The 18437-nt window shown below is 38.5% G+C and overlaps 1 protein-coding gene across 1 annotated transcript in view; it reads right to left on the bottom strand.

The window, feature by feature from the left end:
- The window catches only part of Mmrn1 (multimerin 1), a 43726-nt gene extending 28106 nt beyond the window's left edge, over nucleotides 1-15620 (bottom strand). Inside the window, exons 1-3 of the mRNA XM_041637516.1 lie at nucleotides 14987-15620; nucleotides 6385-6504; nucleotides 3962-4068 (exon numbers count right to left, since the gene is read on the bottom strand). Coding sequence (XP_041493450.1) covers nucleotides 3962-4068; nucleotides 6385-6504; nucleotides 14987-15555 — 796 coding nt within the window. The 5' untranslated portion in view covers nucleotides 15556-15620. The remainder of the gene's footprint in view (nucleotides 1-3961; nucleotides 4069-6384; nucleotides 6505-14986) is intronic.
- Between the last annotated feature and the right edge of the window lie 2817 nt (nucleotides 15621-18437).

The raw sequence follows: 18437 nt of genomic DNA, 5'->3' as shown, positions 1-18437 counted from the left end.
GTCAAATCCTACACAACATTACTGAGCAAGAAGCTCCTATAACACAACATATGACCAAAAGCAGAAGATGGTGAAGAACACTGGGAAAAATCAACTTTGTGAAAATATAAGAAACAGAATTGTTTCTTCATTTGAATAGTATAAATTTCAAGATGATGAATTTGCAATGTATTGTAAAATAATCTCACTTCTGTAGCCATGTATTTAAAATGTTAGTTCAAGCAGTTTTATAACTGGTTGAATTTTTTTACCCATGCAAAATAAAATGTCATGTGTTTACAATGTACCTGAAGGGGTCAGTTTATTCCATAGTTTTACTTATCTTTTCAGTATTCATCATTGCTGTGATAGATATTTTAAAATGTAATTCTATAGACTTTTTTTTTTAGAAAACCTGCATGGGGTCAAATGCTTAACAACTTGGCAAAAAGATCTTCTCTAAACCCGTATCAATTAAACATAAATTACGTTCCTTTGTGATATAATAGATACAATGCCTTGTTCCACTTCAGAATATTTTAGAGACATCTACTGGAGAGACACAGAACTGCAAATTTTATCTCATAGCCATAAGTGGTATATTACTATAGGCATTAAAAAAGTCTCTAATATGATATTGGAAAATAAAATAAGGTTCTTGCTAATGGAAATCTGGAAAGACTTGTGATCAAGTCCAGAAGGCATATAACTGTATGAATGCTATTGCTTTGATGTCAGACCTAATATTTGCTTTTTCCCCTAAAACAGCAGTCATGTAATTTTTAAAAAAGGATTCTTTTAGATACTATCCTGTTTTGGTAGGTAAACTACCACTAGAACCCAGGGTTCTGATTATTTGTGCTAGAGCACACACAGAGCAGATAAGCACTTTGGAATAGGAGCTGGGAAGAATTACACAGTGGGTTTGAACTGCAGCAGCTCTTGCTGACACCCAGAACATGGATTTCAGAAGGAAGAGGAGGAAGAGCTGGGAAGAGGTGAGCACTCTTGGGGAAGCATAAAGAGGAGGGTCTAGCTACCAGTAGGTCTACTGATACTTATCATATATTTAAACCATCTCTCTACTGCAATTAAATTAAAAGAAAATTATATTTACATTATGAAATCAATTTTGTTTCTGGAGATGAAACTACTTTGTGAAACAGAGATTTATGAAGAGTGTATGGAACTTTACACATTTTCTATGAATAAATAACCCAGTGATACTTTGAGGGATAAGCCCTGAAATAATGGCTATTGTACCTACATAACCCGGTATCTACATAACCAAACTGTAGAGATCTCAGAAGAGGTTTAAAGAATGGATCTAGTCAGATTGAAAATTCTTGCCTTTTAGAGCACCCTGCCTCATGAGTGCTGTCAAACACTCTATGCTTATGGGGGACAATTTGATCCCCTGTATGAAAACAAAAGGCTGGTACATATTTATTAAATGTAGTAGGTAAGGGGACAGCTTGGGATGTTATTAGTTGGGTATCAGAATGGAAAAGTGTGAAGGAAAAAATAAAGCAGGAGAGAATTAGTGAACAGCGGCTCAGGGAAAGCATGAGACAGTGACTCTTGACCCTACCAGTAACAATTGCACTCATAAAAAATGCAAGTACTTGGTGGACTACAATAAAAATAAGAGAAACATAGCCAGGATTATGTCTGAGCAACACGACATCCTTTTGGAATCAAAGCTACATTAGAATTCACACTAAAACAACTTAAAATAATTGGGCAAACCTGCTACCCTAGCCTTATTTCCACACAGATTTCTATAGGAAAGTCACCTAACAGATTAATCAGCAAACGCTGGCCTTTTGTGTAGCTTTAATTCGGTGGCTATGACAGGAAATCATCACTGATGCTTTTCTGAGACTTTTCTTTGTCAACATGTATTGAAACAGAAAACTGCGAATCTAACATTAAAGAGAGCCATAAGTGGCTTCTAGGAAGAATTTCAGATGTGATTAACTACAGAATATAAACCACTTACATTCAGATACTTGGTAATCCCTATAAGAAGCCAACGGCAGTATAGTTAGCACTTAGTTTTGTTTCTTGTGGGTAAATTTACCATCCCGGAGTTCTGTAGCTTCTCTCTCATCTGCATGCATGTAGTCTGCCATAACAGTTAAGAATCGATTAGCAAGCCCAGGAAGCTGAAAGTGGGGCATGCCCAGCTCTCAGCGGTTGGGCCCAGGACATGCTTTGACATATTGCTTTGCTCCCTGCCACCTGCAGTCAGCTATTCTGTGCAGTGGGGTGTGTAATGACAGCCTACATCTGAAAAGACACTTTGCAAACCAACACTTTATTCTTTAAAAAAGCAATCAGAGGATTAATATTCTCTAAGTATCTTTCACATAAGAAAAAAATAAAGACATAAGCAAAATTCCAAATAGTGTCAAGATTTTTAAATAACGTAAAAATGTGTTTAAGAAACAAATGCACTGTAACACTGTGACTATATTTGCACACCTTATAAAAATGAATTCTTTGAAAACAGTAATATATTTGGATCTTTTTAAAATATTTTGTATTACCTCATTTCTAAATATTTTCGGTGTGGGTAATGTAATGTTTTTTTTTTTTTTTTTTTTTTTTTTTTTTTTTTTTGGTAAAAGTTTTATTTTACCTGGTTACAAGGTAAAAATTTACTGATACATTTGAAAATGTGCTGGATTTCATGTCATCTATGTAACTTAAACCAGGCCCAGAGGAAACAGCAGTGTGGAAGATTTGTCCACAGATCCTCGCTGCATGGGCTGGCTAGCCATGGATAATATCCCTGACTAAACTGCATGATTCTTTCAGCTCTTGCATATGATTCTCTGTTTCTTAATGCGACTCCTAATGGTTTCTCCACAGTTACATTAATTTTTAATCACAATCTCCTACACTGTTGATTGAATTGCCCACCACTGCTAATGGCCTTTCTTGTAATATTCATCCACTTAAAATATGAATGCAGATGTCACATCTTATTTGTCAAAGAAAAGCTGTTTAATCTGAAAGCAGAATAATAGGTGCATGGATGTTAGGCTACCGCAGGTGTCTGTGTGCTTGGTCAGCCTTCTACCAGAACATCCTTAAAATCTCTGCTTTAAAAAAATGACTCCTTTAAGATGAAAAAAAAACTCACCTAATTATTCATAAGTTACATGGTATATTCTCTAACGTGAACTGTCATTCATATCCCTGTTATGTCCAGTAGTTGAACTGGAACAAAGCCAGAGTGTTGTATAATTATTTTATATGGGCTATTTCTAATCATTTTATTTAAAGTATAAAATGACAATTTACAATAATAATTAAGGAAGGCATATCTTTGTAGTTTTAGTTAATAATAAGTAATACAGTGAGATCTTCTCACTCATTTCTTAGAACTAACATAAGCATGAGAGGAACAGTGATGGGGCAGGTTATGAGGTTTGTGGGTGACTTATGAAGTTTGAAAACAGCAGCAGATTTAACATCTGGCTGCTTAGTAATTTTTCTTGGTGCACAATTGATCCATTCATGCAGGAGAATTGTCTGTATTCTGTCAATTATGTTTTAAATAAATGCTGATTGGTCAGTAGCTAGGCAGGAGGTATAGACGAGAGAACCAGAGAGGAAGTAGAGGCAGGGCAAGGAGAACAGGAGTATTCTGGGAAGAAGAAAGCTCTTCCTGCAGTCCTGTCTCAAATGCCTAAGATGTAAGATGTGACCTGCCCTGCTGAAAAAGGTACCAAGCCATGTGGCTAACATAGATAAGAATAATGGACAATATAAGTTATAAGAGATAATATGAAGCCTGAGGTAATAGGCCAATCAGTTTACAACTTATGGAGACCTCTGTGTGATTTTCTTTGGGAACTAAAGACTGTGGGTACTTGGCAGGAAAGAAACCCCAACTAGCAGGCCCTTATGTTACACATTCAACTACTTATTTATCAGAAATTTTTATTATGATGTTATTATGGGCATATACCTTTGAGCTGACAGTTTGGCCCTATGTATCCAGGACAGCATCTCCATTCTAATGAGGTCACAATCTTATGCTGCATCCTATAGACAGCATTGGACGTCTTCTGCAATCTGGAGAGGAAAACAATTGATACAAAGTTATTTGTTTTATGTTAAGATGGAATTAGGACTTACAAATATAAAGTGCTTAGAATAATTCCCAAAATGTAATAACCATTTAGTCTTGGTACTATTATAAAGTCTTAAACATACCATCAGTATTATATTCAAAATAGCCAACAGGATTTCTTTGAATATGCAGCAAAAAGCATGAGTAGTTTTACTATTGGTATTTTAAATTAATATCTATCACTTCATTTTCCAAAGATAAGATAGTTTTGCTTTGTGTAATGTTTTCTAGCTACATCAGTATTAGAACTAACTTTAATTCTAATACTATGCTTTAAAGCTGAGGAGCACAAATAATATAGAGAGATAAAATAACTTGCTCAAATGCCCAGATCTAAAACTGGTGGAATTGGAATTTTAATCTTGATTGTATGAGTTACACTTATGCTACGGGAGTTTGTCAGAGCCAAGCCTAGTAAACTGTACAAGGATTGTTGGTGAAGAACTAAATTAGTGGGGTTTCAGTTTCTGTAGTAACGTGACAGGTAGGGCAGTATGTCAGAAGTTATTTTTCAATACCAGAACGAGCGACATCATTCTTTCCAGCCCCAAAAGCACGCCAAGACATTCCTCTGCATCTATTTCAATAAGTTATATTCAGGAAATAATTCTGTTGGAGGGACTATCATCTCTAGCCCAACTACTAAAGTTAAATAAGGAGTGAAGGTGGAATTTATTTAGTTGTGGGATTGACTCTAGGACTTAGAACTTTGTTGAATCATGCTAGATGGTCGATGTTTCTGCTCTGGCAAACTGAGTGTCTGCTGCATGAAATGTTGATATAATAAAATAAATTTAGATATCTATTGTATAAATACAGAAATCATGAAAAAAATGCAAAGACCCATTCAAATAGACACAAAGAGAAGAGATAGGAATAAGGATAAAGTAGCTGGGTTTAGAAAAGAGTAAAGAGCAGGAGAGGATCTCACCTTGAACCCAGAAGAACAATATGATAAGGATTACCATAGTAATGTTTTCATTACTCAAGAATTAACAACGTGTTCTTTGTGCCTTCCTTGACAAGAAAATTGTCACAAAGAGAAAGACAGTTGAAAGCAGGGCCACAGCTTAGCTTTCTCAAATCCCTGCGATGTACTCAGCTCTCTGGACCATGAATTTCAGTCCTCAAGAGACTCAGAAACACCTGGATATTATGTGTCCTTCCTGTGCATTGTTCCAGACTGCTGATGTATCAGATTCATTGCCTGGGTTATTTGTATGATAATTGTGTACCTTAGATTCAGGGCTTGAGTAGCAGTGCTACAATTTCTTCCTCTCTCTCTCTCTCTCTCTCTCTCTCTCTCTCTCTTTCTTTGTCTCTTTTGTTTTATCAGTTTCTTTGTGAACATCTCTAGTCAAGCATGGTTACTATGTGGATTCAGAGAATTTATGAAGAGCTCAGTCTTTTCTTATGACAATGGTATATGTGTGTATGGACATCCATTATAATATACTCATATGTACAATGAACAACATGGTCACTAATATGATGTATACATAATAAAATATATCCATATATGTAATAAACAGTATGGTTACTAATATAATCTATACATAATATATAATATATTCATTTATTTATAAATGAAGGAACAACCATTATTGGAAAAAATTCATATTTAGACAAAATATTTTTGTCAATATCATTTTCACAGACCTTTACTTACTCTGATATCTCAAAAAGATAACTTTTAGAAATGCTTATCTATTAATTCTTATAGCCATACAGAAATATGTGTCATGAACAACATGGTTACTAATATAATATAGAAATAATATATCCATCTAAGTATGGTCATTACGACATATAAAAGAAGAGCTGCTTTACATGCACAATCACAGGTAACGATTTTCTATATTTTTAATACAAGTCATATTATATATGGACTTTTATCTAAAAAATGTTAATAAATCTTTGATGTTATCTACTATGCCTTTCATAAGAGCCTCAGTCCAGGCTTGTTGACTAGGTTAATAATACAACAGTGACTATGAAACAAGAAGATTAACACCCCCTAAGCATTCTCAGGGTACTAGGCAGTAAGCTGAGTACATGAGTGTTTTAGCTCACATGATTCTCAAAGCAAATACACAGCACAGGTATTATTAGTAATCACATCTTCATTTACTAAAGGCAATCTATCTAATCTAATATAGAGACTCTCTGTCTGCTTAGCCATACAGTGCCTGGAATGGCTATTCCTATGTATTTTAGGTTTACATGGAAAACATCTATTTTCAGAAAATATTGCATACCTTTGGGAACAGAGTCCATTGGACCAGCCACAGGATCCTCTGCTATTTGGTGTGTAAGAGCTGTGAGTGTCCAGTATCACTGTTGGAGATAACTTGGTATGTACATACGCACACCAGTTCCTGAGTGAACAACAATTATTGGTAGAAAAATTCAATTTTGGTCAAAATCATTTTCAAAGACCTTTGCTTAAATACAGAAAAGAAAATGAACAGTGTTTGATAATTGTACCTATTTGAAGAGACAATATATGATGAAAATAATCAGAGCCTACATTTTGTTAGGCTTAGAAAAATCCTGAACTGTTCTTATATTTAATTTTAGTATTTGTACTGAGATCAAAGACTTAGACCTCTGTCTATTACTTAGGGAGATATATAATAAGATATAAGGTAAAAAAATTGAACCACATGGTTTGGCATAAAAACTGACATGTTGATTAATGGAATCAAATAAAAGACCCAGATGTACATCTACACACCTCTGAATACTTGATTTTTTAATAAGGAAGCTAGAAATATGCAGTGGAAAAAAGAAAGCATCTTCAACAAAAAGTGCTGGTCTAACCGGATGTAGGCATGTAGACAAATGCAAATAGATTCTTATCTATTACTCACGTCCAAGTAAATCAAAGATCCCAACATAAATCCAGATACAAAGAACCTGACTGAAAAGACAGTGTGGGAGAGCCTTGAATGCATCGATAGGAGACAACTTCCTGGACAGAACACTCCTAGCACAGCACTGAGATAGATTGACAACTAAGAGATGGGGGGCTTCATGAAACTGAAAAGCTTCTGTAAGTGAAAAGACGCTGTCAGTAAGACAAAAACAGCTACCCGCAGAAGGGGAAAAGATCTCCACCTCCACATCTGAAAGAGGGCTAATATTCAAAACACACAAAGAACTCAAGAAACTAAACACCAATAAACTTTATAATACAAATAAAAAATGGGGTTCAGATCTAAACAGAATTCTCAAGCGAGGAAAGTCAAATGGCCATTAAACATTTGAAGAAATGCTCAACGTTCTTAGCCATCAGGGAAATGAAAATCAAAATGATTTTAAGATTCCATCTTATGCCTATCAGAATGACTAAGGTCAAAAATACAAGTGCTGTCAAGAATTCGGAGCAAGAGGAACACGCCTCCACTGCTGGTGTGAGTGTGAACTTGTACGGCCACTTTGGAGATCAAAATAATGGATTCTCAGAAAATGGAGAATAGAGCTACCGCAAGACTCAACTATAGCACTCCTAGGAATATATCCAAAGAGTGGTCTATCCTCTCACAAGGTCATGTGCTCAACTATGTTCATATCAGCTTTATTCATAATAGCTTGAAACTGGAAACAACCTAGAAGTTCTTTAACCGAAGAATGGATAAAGAAAATATGGTACATTTGCTCCGTGAAGTATTACTCAGATGTTAAAAACAATGACATCGTGAAATCAACAGGCAAATGGATGGAGCTTAAAAGAAATCTTCCCAAGTAAGGGCACCAGGCTTTCTTTTGAGCCACCAACCAGCTCTCAACTCATGACATGGAGACTTATTATTTATTATGAATGCTCAGCCTTATCTTACACCCGTTTTGGTAGCTCTTATAACATAACCTGTTTCTCTTTACCTATGTTTGCTTTCAGGCAGGGCTTTTCACCTTTCTTTTCTTCTGTATGTTCTACTCCAACTATCTGACTGGTGGCTGCCTGACTGGTCCCAGGAATGTCCTTCTCTTTCTTCTTCGCTCTCTCCTCCTCCTTCTCTCTTGAGCCTAGATTTTTCCTCCTACTTTTTCTTTTTGCCTGCCAGTCACACCTGTTCTTTCCCTGCATAGTTACCGGCCATTCAGCTCTTTAGTAGACCTACTAGGTGCCTTAGGCAGGCAAAGAGAAACAAATATAACACATCTTTACATAATTAATATAAACAAATATAACACATCTTTACATAATTAATATAAACAAATACAACACATCTTTACATAATTAATATAAACAAATATAACACATCTTTACATAATTAATATAAACAAATACAACACATCTTTACATAATTAATATAAACAAATATAACACATCTTTACATAATTAAAATGCAGCATAAACAAACGTCCGTCTTTACATCATTAACAAAGGCAATACAAGCAATTGCAACTCGTCTGTACACAGTTAAAGCAATATTCCACAGCATACATAAATGAAACAATCTTTGCCTAGTTAAGGTAATATTCCGCAACAAGTGAGGTAACCCAAATTCAGAAAATAAAATGTGGCATGGACTCATGTATAAGTGGATATTAGCTGTAAAATAAAACGTAATCCCATGGTCCACAGACCCAGAGAGTCTAAGTAACAAGGAAGTCTAAGGAAGGGATGCATGAATCTCCCTGAGAAGGGAAAATAGAATAGATTTTGTGGATGGATTGGGGGCACATGGGGTTGGGAATAAAGGGGATCAACTTGAAGGAGAGGGAAAATTTACTGGGAGAAACAATTGAAATTGGGGGACATTTTAGGGGCGAGGCGGAAACCTAGTGCAAAAACAAACAAGCAAAAGGAACACCTCTTTGACACCCACATTTTCAACATGGTTAGCACCATTACTTGCTCTCTGGAGTGGGACAGAATGGTAGAATGGTGAGTGCAATCACATTATCAGTGACAGACGATAACGGCACACAGCCTTCAGGGTCACAGTTACTGTGTAGGATATTCTTGATGTGATACCATTGCTATGTGTGATGGTAGTTGCTATGTGCAGTATTTGTGATAGGATGTGAGAAGAGAGCTAGCTACATTGTCCCCATTCCTTGATATAGCTGGAGTTTGTTTTTTGGGTGGAACTTATTTTCTATTTTTAAAATCAATAATAAAGTACTATTAAAATGGGGCTCACAAAATTACAGACAAGTGACACACACATATTCTTGTGGTCAAACTGTGATATTATCTTGTTCAAGAATTTACCAAATTTTATTTTTCTTCAATTCTAGTTCTCAGGCTGTGATCTCAGCAGAGTAGTGCAGATGACTTCTGGTCCAGCAGGGGTCAGACTTTGACCAGTAGCAGACAAAGCAGGTTAGATGTATGATGTCTGCTTTTCTGCTTAACCTGCTGGTCCTTCCTGTCAACTGACTCTTTCAGCATGTCTCCTTAAATAGTATATTTTTCACTTATAGCTGTATAATTATAAAGATAAAAGGTGTGGGAACACAGAAGTTTCTCACTTAATTACTTGATCTGAACAAGCACTTGTCAAATTCAAGCACTTTAGATGTATATGTTTATAGCAACCATGACAAGAAATAGAAGAGTAATAGAAGTCTATGATTAATGGGAGAAATTAAAGTGCAGGAAACACTCTATTGTTTGCTCTGGCAGTGACATAACGGAAGTACATGTTTGTCAACAAGATGAGAACTTTCCTCTCTGACGTGATGTTTCTGGCATTTCAATGTCCTCAGTCTTAACTGTAACTTTTCAAATACTGTGTGGACTTAGGACATCAGAGAAAATAGAGACTTGTCTGGACAAGATTTAATTTCTAATCACCCCCTCCCCATGATTGTCATCTGTTTTTTCACAATCCCTCACATTCCAGGTCACTCAGGCTGGAGCAAGGAGCTCACTTAAACTATGTATCCACATGACTGAAATTGTGGTATTCTCAGTTCTTGCTTTACTCCTTTTCAATAGTATTTTTGAATTACTTTTTTTCTCTTGCTGTATGTTGATCACTCATTTCTCTTCTCCTTTCCATGGCCATTCATTTAAAACCTCCAGTGCAGACACCTGTAACTATTAGGCCATCAAACACAGTTACATCAGCTGTGGTGACACACACCCGCCCATCCAGCACTGGGCATGTCAGAGCTGAGAATCAGGAGTTCAAAGTCAGTCTGGGTAACATAGCAAGTTGAAGGCCAGCTTATACTCCCTAAAAAGCTCCAACCCTTTTCTTAATTCTTAATTCCAGACTCCCTTTCCAGGACCATCCACATCCATGACCTGAAATACTTGTCTTCACTAACGTTTTCCAAATTTCTATCTCTGAATTTTGATTTCCCCTCTGACCCCCAAACCGTGCAGCAATCCATCACTCCCCAGCTTCCCTGAGCTCTTTCTTTGTTCCAGGCAGCGAATAGAATTACCAGTAACATAGGTAAAGCCCTTGCTTCCACGAAAAACAAAATGTGCACAACAGCTGTCTGCAGACACAGGTGAGTGTGCTAAGGGAAACTACAGGTGTGATGTTCAGACACAGGTGAGTGTGCTAAGGGAAACTATGGGTGTGAGTTCAGACACAGGTGAATGTGCTAAGGGAAACTATGGTTGTGAGTTCAGACACAGGTGAATGTGCTAAGGGAAACTATGGGTGTGAGTTCAGGCACAGGTGAATGTGCTAAGGGAAACTATGGGTGTGAGTTCAGACACAGGTGAATGTGCTAAGGGAAACTTGGGAGTGATGAGAAAGGAGCAGTGCACTAGAGGGATGAGGTCAGGCTGTCAGAGACGGTCTCTTGAAGAGGTGACATCACACTAAAGTAGGAAGAGGAAAAGGACCCCCTCATTCTAGACACCGAAGAAGGAATACTCAGGGAAAATAACAATCCCCCCAAACCTATGAAATTCTGGAAAGATGGATGTTACCTGTTGTAGTCCACAAGCATCGGTGCCTAGAGGACTCAAAGCGGATGTCGTGTGTGAAGAGAGATGGTGAGACTGCAAATCCCCTGATTCTGAGAAACACCTCTTTGAGAACTCAGAATATATTTTGAAAAGTACAGTGGACCAGCCAGTAACTATTTCCAAATCCTTATTTAAGCCAATTTCATTTATTTTTCATTTTAGGTTTGCAAAAGTGTGTGACGATAAACAAATTCTAAGAGAGTATGACACAATCCTCTTTTCACGTCAGTGCTTGAGATACTCATTTCAGTCATCAGGAAGAGAACCTTTATGTCCAATGAAGAACGCTAGCCGGACTTTCTTGTTTACGTGAACTCTCACTGTATGGAGGGCGGGGCGCAGAAGTGGAGTACTGATGGAAGCCAGGAATGGAGACTGGTGACTGACAAGGGCAGGGTTAGTACAAGATGGAGAGAGGCAGAGTGACTTGGAAACCACTAGAGGCAGAAGAGACTTGCTGATAGATGAGATAATGTTTGTAGAGAGAGGCAAGTGTAGAGGATCTACTGAGGCCTCCATTTACAGAAGCAGCTTAGCTCACCGAGATGACAGCCACTGGATCCTTGTGTGTAGTAGGTATGAGTATGGATAAATTAAGCAGGTGGCTGGATTGTACCACACCTCATTCTGTCTCTTATTCTTAGCCAAGGCTTACGGAGCCATTCAGAATGGGTAGTCCATTTACCCCCATTCACTCTCCCCAGCTGCATTCACACATATGCTACATTTGGCACAAGCACTTAGTCACTACAGACTACCTTTCCTACTCACACCTGTCACCCTGTGACTTGGGTCTCATGAGGGTGCAGGGTGTGGGAAATTTTGGTCATCGAGTTTTGCCATCACCATGTTGAGGATACATTGGGTGTCCAGCAAATGTCTGTCCTACATATAAATGTTCTAGTACTAATTTCATCTTTATGTGCCTATTTCAATGTGCTCAGTCATTTAGAAACACCCCTTCTGCCCGACAGGAAACCACAGATCTCTCATAGCTACAGCCCCCCGCCCCACTCCAGAGGGCTAAAAGGGAACCAAGTCAGACAAAAATAATCCAGATGAATCTTGCAGAAAGGAACCTATCATCCACACAAGTAGTCACTTTTATTAAGAATTATTATTAAATTCCAAGCATGACAGAGTGATAAAGGTATGATGTGCTTATCCAAGATCACCCAAAGTTTATTTTCACTGAGAAGTATTTCTTGGGAATAGCTCTACTTACATATGAACCCCTATTTCACATTCTCTTTTCTGCTTTGCTATATATACCATTTTACCTAGGCCAGAGCACAGTAGAGATTTAAATAACACTGGAAGGAGGTTCCTATGTGCAAAGAGTTCTTGAGTTCTTTGTGAGAACCCTTCTCTGAGCCGGGCAGTATTTAATCCCAGCATTTAGAGACAGAGGCAGGCAGATTTCTGTGAGTTCAAGGCTAGCCTGGTCTACAGAGTGAGTTCTAGAACACCCAGGGATACACAGAGAGACCTTGTCTCAAAAAAGTAAAATGAACAAACAAACAAACAAAAAAAAAACGTGAAAAAGAAAAAAAGAATTCTTTGAAGATTGAGAACCACAGCAGACATTAGAGCGGCTACCTAACTGTCCAAGAAGGTTGCCATTAGGAGTAAAAGCAATAGAAAACAGGGAAAGGCCATGCTATCTGGACAAAGAAAGAGGAAATGAAGGTTCAGGATACTATGGACCAAAGAACTAAAAGTCTGGCTGGCAGGGTGTGGTAGAAGATAAGATTGGAGGCTATATGCAAGGTTGTGTGAGTAACTGGGCAAGAAACCTGAAATATATTCTGTAGGCAGTCAAGAGCCCTTGAGATTCACAAACAGAAAAGTGAGGCACTTGTTCTGTCTTCTCACTTGAGATGATGCCTCTCTTCTGCTAATGGAGAGCACCAGGGGCCCCCAAGCCTCTAAAGCCCAGCCCATCTCTTTGTTCTGAGATCTACTAAGTAAATGACTTTAAGTCAATTATTTAACCTCTTCAAAAAGACACAATGACAGAATCTTCCCTTTGTTATGGAGATATTGTTATATATAATGGTTAACTGGTTCAAACACACACAGATGCCATATAAGTTACTGTTAATCAAATCAAAATATGAAAAACTTCTTTCAACTTGATTCTTTGGATCTTTGTGGAGAGGGGGAGAGAGAGAGAGAGAGAGAGAGAGAGAGAGAGAGAGAGAGACCTTGCTTTTCTCTCACACCACCGTCATTTGGATGGTCTAATAATGAGTAGGATGTCTTAGACTGAGTAGATAGAAAAGCCTAGATTCTCCAAGCCCCTGAACAATAGAATTCGTAAGCCAAATGTTTCTTTACTGTAGAAACAATTGAAGTTTGTTCTCAGTGGGGAATCCATACAGTAAAGTGCTGTTCAGCTAGTTGCATTTCAAATGTGGTTTCTTGAAACACAGGTTGATACTGGGAAAATCAGTAGATATAGTGATGCTTATTTTTGTAGAAAATATTCACAGAGGTAGAAAGACATTCAAATTCTTTGTGTGTTTAAAGCCTGGAAGAGTTTCAGGCACATGCTGGACACTCATAAACAATGATCAAAAAATAAGTGTTCCCAAGTGTTGAGGAGAAAGGCCTTAGCTAAAATAAGTACCATTAATTAAAAGTCTAATGTCAACTCTAATGTCAAGTCTAATGTTTACATATAAAATAGTTAAGTAGTAATTTTAATTGTGCTGCAATGATACATACTTCTTCTACAAGTGGTGCTTTAGTTTGTCTTTTCATATGCTTTATTGGCTCCCCATTCTATCACCAAAACTCTCCAATTACAGACATATGAAAAGCTCAAAATCATTTCCTAGGACTGTTAAAGAGTTCTATTTTCATTCAAGAAAATTAGGTTACAAAAACTAACAAAACATGCTAAATAGAAATGATAAATGAAAGCAATTTAGAAGATTCTCAGTAGATAGCATTTGTCATTATTATTATTTACTAGGGAACTTCTTAGTAAGTAGGATATGTGTTAGCTGTTGTGGATCAAAATTCCACTCGTCCCATATTAAACATGGCTGGTAACACTTGTTTCACAGTTAATTTGGTTTATTCCAAATTCCAAGTGAATTTTTAGCTAAAATGATACTTACATTTGAAGTTTTATGACCTTGAAATTTTATAAGTAGACTTGACTTACACGAACTGGGACTCTCAGGCGCATTGGCTTCAACTTTTCTACCTCTTGCTCCTCAGGGTTATCCAGTCAACAGCTTGCTCAAAACAGCTTTCACCCAGCAGGTGGAAACTATCATTTTTAAGTTAAGTTTTATTGTATTATAACATCTAACTTAATTTAGACTCTTGAAACTACTTCACTATGGGTAAAATTATTAACAAGCTTGGCTCATACCTCTAAATACACAAACGACAACAACATATGTGAATAAAACATTCACTTGCTTAGGCATATGTTTTCTCTGTGTTTTGTTTTTGGGCCCATTTGGAACTTTTCTTACAATACCCCTTAATACTTGCTTTTATTTGACTCCCACAATTCAGATTGCTGCCACATTAAATCAAGCTGAAAAGCCTGCTTTCTGATTCATCACATTTCTGACAACAGAAATGGGATTTTCTGGACAACTGTTCTGTGAGCCATACATAGCTAAGGTCTCTTAAGTGGGCTTTCCACTCTCCCCTTTCACAGTGGCATGTGGGTGTCCCTGATTCTGAGCAAATGGAAAAGAGATTTTAGCCTTTTGTCCTTTTCTCATCTCCCTTCCGAAAGGACACGACTGTCGTTTTGAAACCACTACCAACCACAACATGATGCTATGAAGCTTGCGCAGTTCTGTGAGCATGAGAGGCTTCAGACCACTAGCTTTCCAATGTCTAGACCACAGTCAGAAAGAGAGCAAGAAGAAAATGTTTCTTACTTTCCTCTAGTTGTTTCAAAACTGGATTTTTGATAGCTGGGTCTTTGACTTCTGCTGCTGCTACTTCTGCTGAGGTGCGTTTCCCTTGGGGACCTGTTCCCCATGTCTCCAGACGACTTGGGGGAGATAGCTTGTTGATTGGGCTTTCTGGAAAAACTTTGAAGGAAGTTCAGTGTGGCATTAGCAAGCTCCACCATCCCTGCTCCCTGGCCTGGTTTGCTCTGGAGAGCAAGAGGCAGTGGTGCCATCACTGCCCCTGTCTTCTCTAGGGGTGTGGGTGTTTGGCTTCTCCCCTCAGCTGAGGTGCTTGTCTCAGAGGTCGGCAGTGTTGACAGCAGTAGAGTGTCTTCCGAAGGTCTCTCGGGAGCTGCAGCTGCCTTAGAGGAGGGATTCTGAGTGGCAGAGAGCACTTGAAGGCTCAGTACTTCACTTTGAGGAGCTGAAGTGGAGTTCAGAGTCAGTGGGGAGTTTTCCTCCTCAGGTGCAGTCCTTGAACTCAGGGTGTTGGTAAGCCCCAAGACCCCTCCCCATAAACTGGAAAGCAGGACAAACAACTTCGGTCCCTTCATGGCAGTAGATTTACGCACAAAATTTCATGTGGAATTGAGAGACAAAGACCTTCCAGTCTTCCTGATAGCCACTTCTGCACCAAATGTACTGAAACTGGGTCTAGACAATCTGGTGTGTGCAGAGGAAACAGGTTTCTGTGTTTACAGTGTGCTCAGGAAACCAGTTTTCCTGTTTCTGTACTTGTTCGGCGATCTGTGACCCTCCAGGATGGATCAATGAATGTGGTAAAGGACCTCTGAGAAGCTAAGGGAAGAGGGGAAAACAAAGACAATTATCACCAGGAAAAGCCAGGGGAAACCATGAAGTCACATTCCTTTTCCCAGTTACGCTCAAGTCCCTCTGCCTTTGCGAAACACTTCCCATTGGCAGTCGAGGGTGGAATTTCTTAGGCTCGATGAAAGAGTTTAATATTTTGCTGTACAGTATCAGGAAACCAAGAAAAAATGTTGTTGAGATTTTCTTCCCTCTGTGCCACACCTGGAGAACCATGCATACCCACGGGCACATACACCAGCACACAGTTGGCATCTTTGCGCTCCTTCCTGTACTGAGGGAACGATATATTTTATATATATGCCTCAGTTGGATCGTTACTAAAAGTCAATCTCTACAATTTTAGGTAATACAAAATCTAAAAGTGAAAAATATAAAGGCATACAAGAAATCCATTTTGAATTTTGTCCTTAAAATCTTTTTTATCAGTGATACCAATAACTGAATGCTCAGGAGTTAATATTTGTGCTTTTCAGCTCAGATCTGTGAGTGATGGTGTTTGATTAGGATTTTGCCATTGAGAAATGAATGAAGGCTTACAAAATGCGTTAAATTGGGGACTGTCACATTATTGCTATAAACCAAAAGCAGAAGAGTTTTGGGTAACTGAAAATCCAGTTGAAAGGAAAGTTTTTAAAGGTATTTTTGAAGTAGAGACCCTTTATGAAATATGAGTTAATTTTTCCAGCATGCCTTGAAATAGGCTTCAGCTATACTCTGTTCTCTGAAACATTTCCTAACAGACACTAGACAAATTAACGTTATCACAGTCTATGACATACACACATTTATTCATGCAATCTTTTAAAAACCCAAGTCATGGGATAAACTTACTCTTAGGTACTGGAACTCTAAAAGATCAGATCAGGGGTTACCCAGTGTCTCTTTATGTGTGGTCTGTATTCTGTTGACCACAGAATAGACTTTTTAAAGAATTAGCAAAGTGGATATGCTGCATACTTGTTATAAATCATTATATGTGTTTTTGTCCCTAATTATGGTCAGGATACCAGGGTTCAAAATAAATCAGAAAAATTTCCCTTGTTTTACCAAATACTGTCTGGGTACATTTTCTAGCCTCCAGTTTCACGTTTGATTTATATGATTACATTGTTGACCTCCTGGAGACTGTCAGATACAATGTGAGTTAAATCAAGACTCAGAAACCAGCAGCTCTAACTCTGACTTTGACTACAAAACAGCACAATCCAGAAAATGTATCCATAAGAGCAGAGAATCGAGTGGGGACCCCAGAGGCAAAGGCTCCAAACTGCAGAAATTGACCCTGTGAATGTAGTTCTCAGTCCTACAAAACAGATTTCATAGATGCCTTGCTTCGAAGATACAGGAACAAGCCAACTTAGTTTATAGCAGGGCAGTAACTCAGCAAACATACACAAAAACATCTCTATTTAAAGCACAATTTAATGTCGGCCATGCTAGATCCTGTAGAAACAGAAATAGTTCAGACACTGCTGAACATTTGCAAAACGGAACAGTGATATGCTGTTTCCTTTCATTGCTTTGTTTGTTTGCTTCAGTGGTTTAAAAGATCACCTGATCCCAGCCACAGTAAGTGAATGTTTGTGGTAAAGGATTAATTTCCAGATCCGTACCTGATGTCAACTAGCTAGCAAATGGTAATAGCATTGAATGGCAATGAGCTCTGCATTTCATCTCTTGCAAGATATTGACCAATATAATACCTGTGCTTGTCCCTGTGCAGGCTTAAAGCGACCTTGTGATCAATAGGCTAAAGGTTCAGTATGTCGTTATTGATCTGCTAAGCCTTGCTGTGCAGTAACTGCCCTGAGAATGCCTAGCTTACTTGCTGGTATATGGATCAGTCCTTACTCATAAAACGCTTACACTACAGAAATCATCAAACGGCAGACCCCAAATTCTGCTTTCTCAGACTGATTAATAAGCGTTAAAAAGTTAAGGGAAAAATCTCCTGGACTGGACTGAAGAAAACTTAGCATATTAATTCTTTTGGATAAAGGAAGGGATTTTTTTTTACTTTATTATTATTATTGAAAAAAATTTCTGCCTCCTCCCCGCCTCCCATTTCCCTCCCACTCCCCCACTCCTCTCCCCTTGTCCCCACTCCTTTCCCTCTCTGTCTCCAGTCCAAAGAGCAGTTAGGTTTCCCTGCCCTGTGGGCAGGCCAAGGTCCTCTTCCCTCCATCCAGGTGAGCATCCAAACAGGCTAGGCTTCCACAAAGCCAGTACATGCAGTAGGATCAAAACCCAGTGCCATTGTCCTTGGCTTCTCAGCAGCCCTCATTGTTCGCCATGTTCAGAGAGTCCGGTTTTATCCCATGCTTTTTCAGACCTAGTCCAGCTGGCCTTGGTGAGCTCCCAATAGATCAGCCCCACTGTCTCAGTGGGTGGGTGCACCCCTCGCGGTCCTAACTTCCTTGCTCATGTTCTCCCTCCTTCTGCTCCTCATTTGGACCTTGGAAGCTCAGTCCAGTGCTCCAGTGTGGGTCTCTATCTCCATCCATCGCCAGATGAAGGTTCTATGGTGATATGCAAGATATTCATCAGTATGGCTATAGGATAGGGCCATTTCAGGTTCCCTCTCCTCAGCCGTCCAAGGAACTAA

The sequence above is a fragment of the Microtus oregoni genome, unplaced genomic scaffold (assembly GCF_018167655.1).
Source record: "Microtus oregoni isolate MIOR12 unplaced genomic scaffold, Mior012 000002F_ref0000024, whole genome shotgun sequence".
NCBI lineage: Eukaryota > Metazoa > Chordata > Mammalia > Rodentia > Cricetidae > Microtus > Microtus oregoni.
This window is presented reverse-complemented; position numbering and strand designations above follow the sequence as displayed.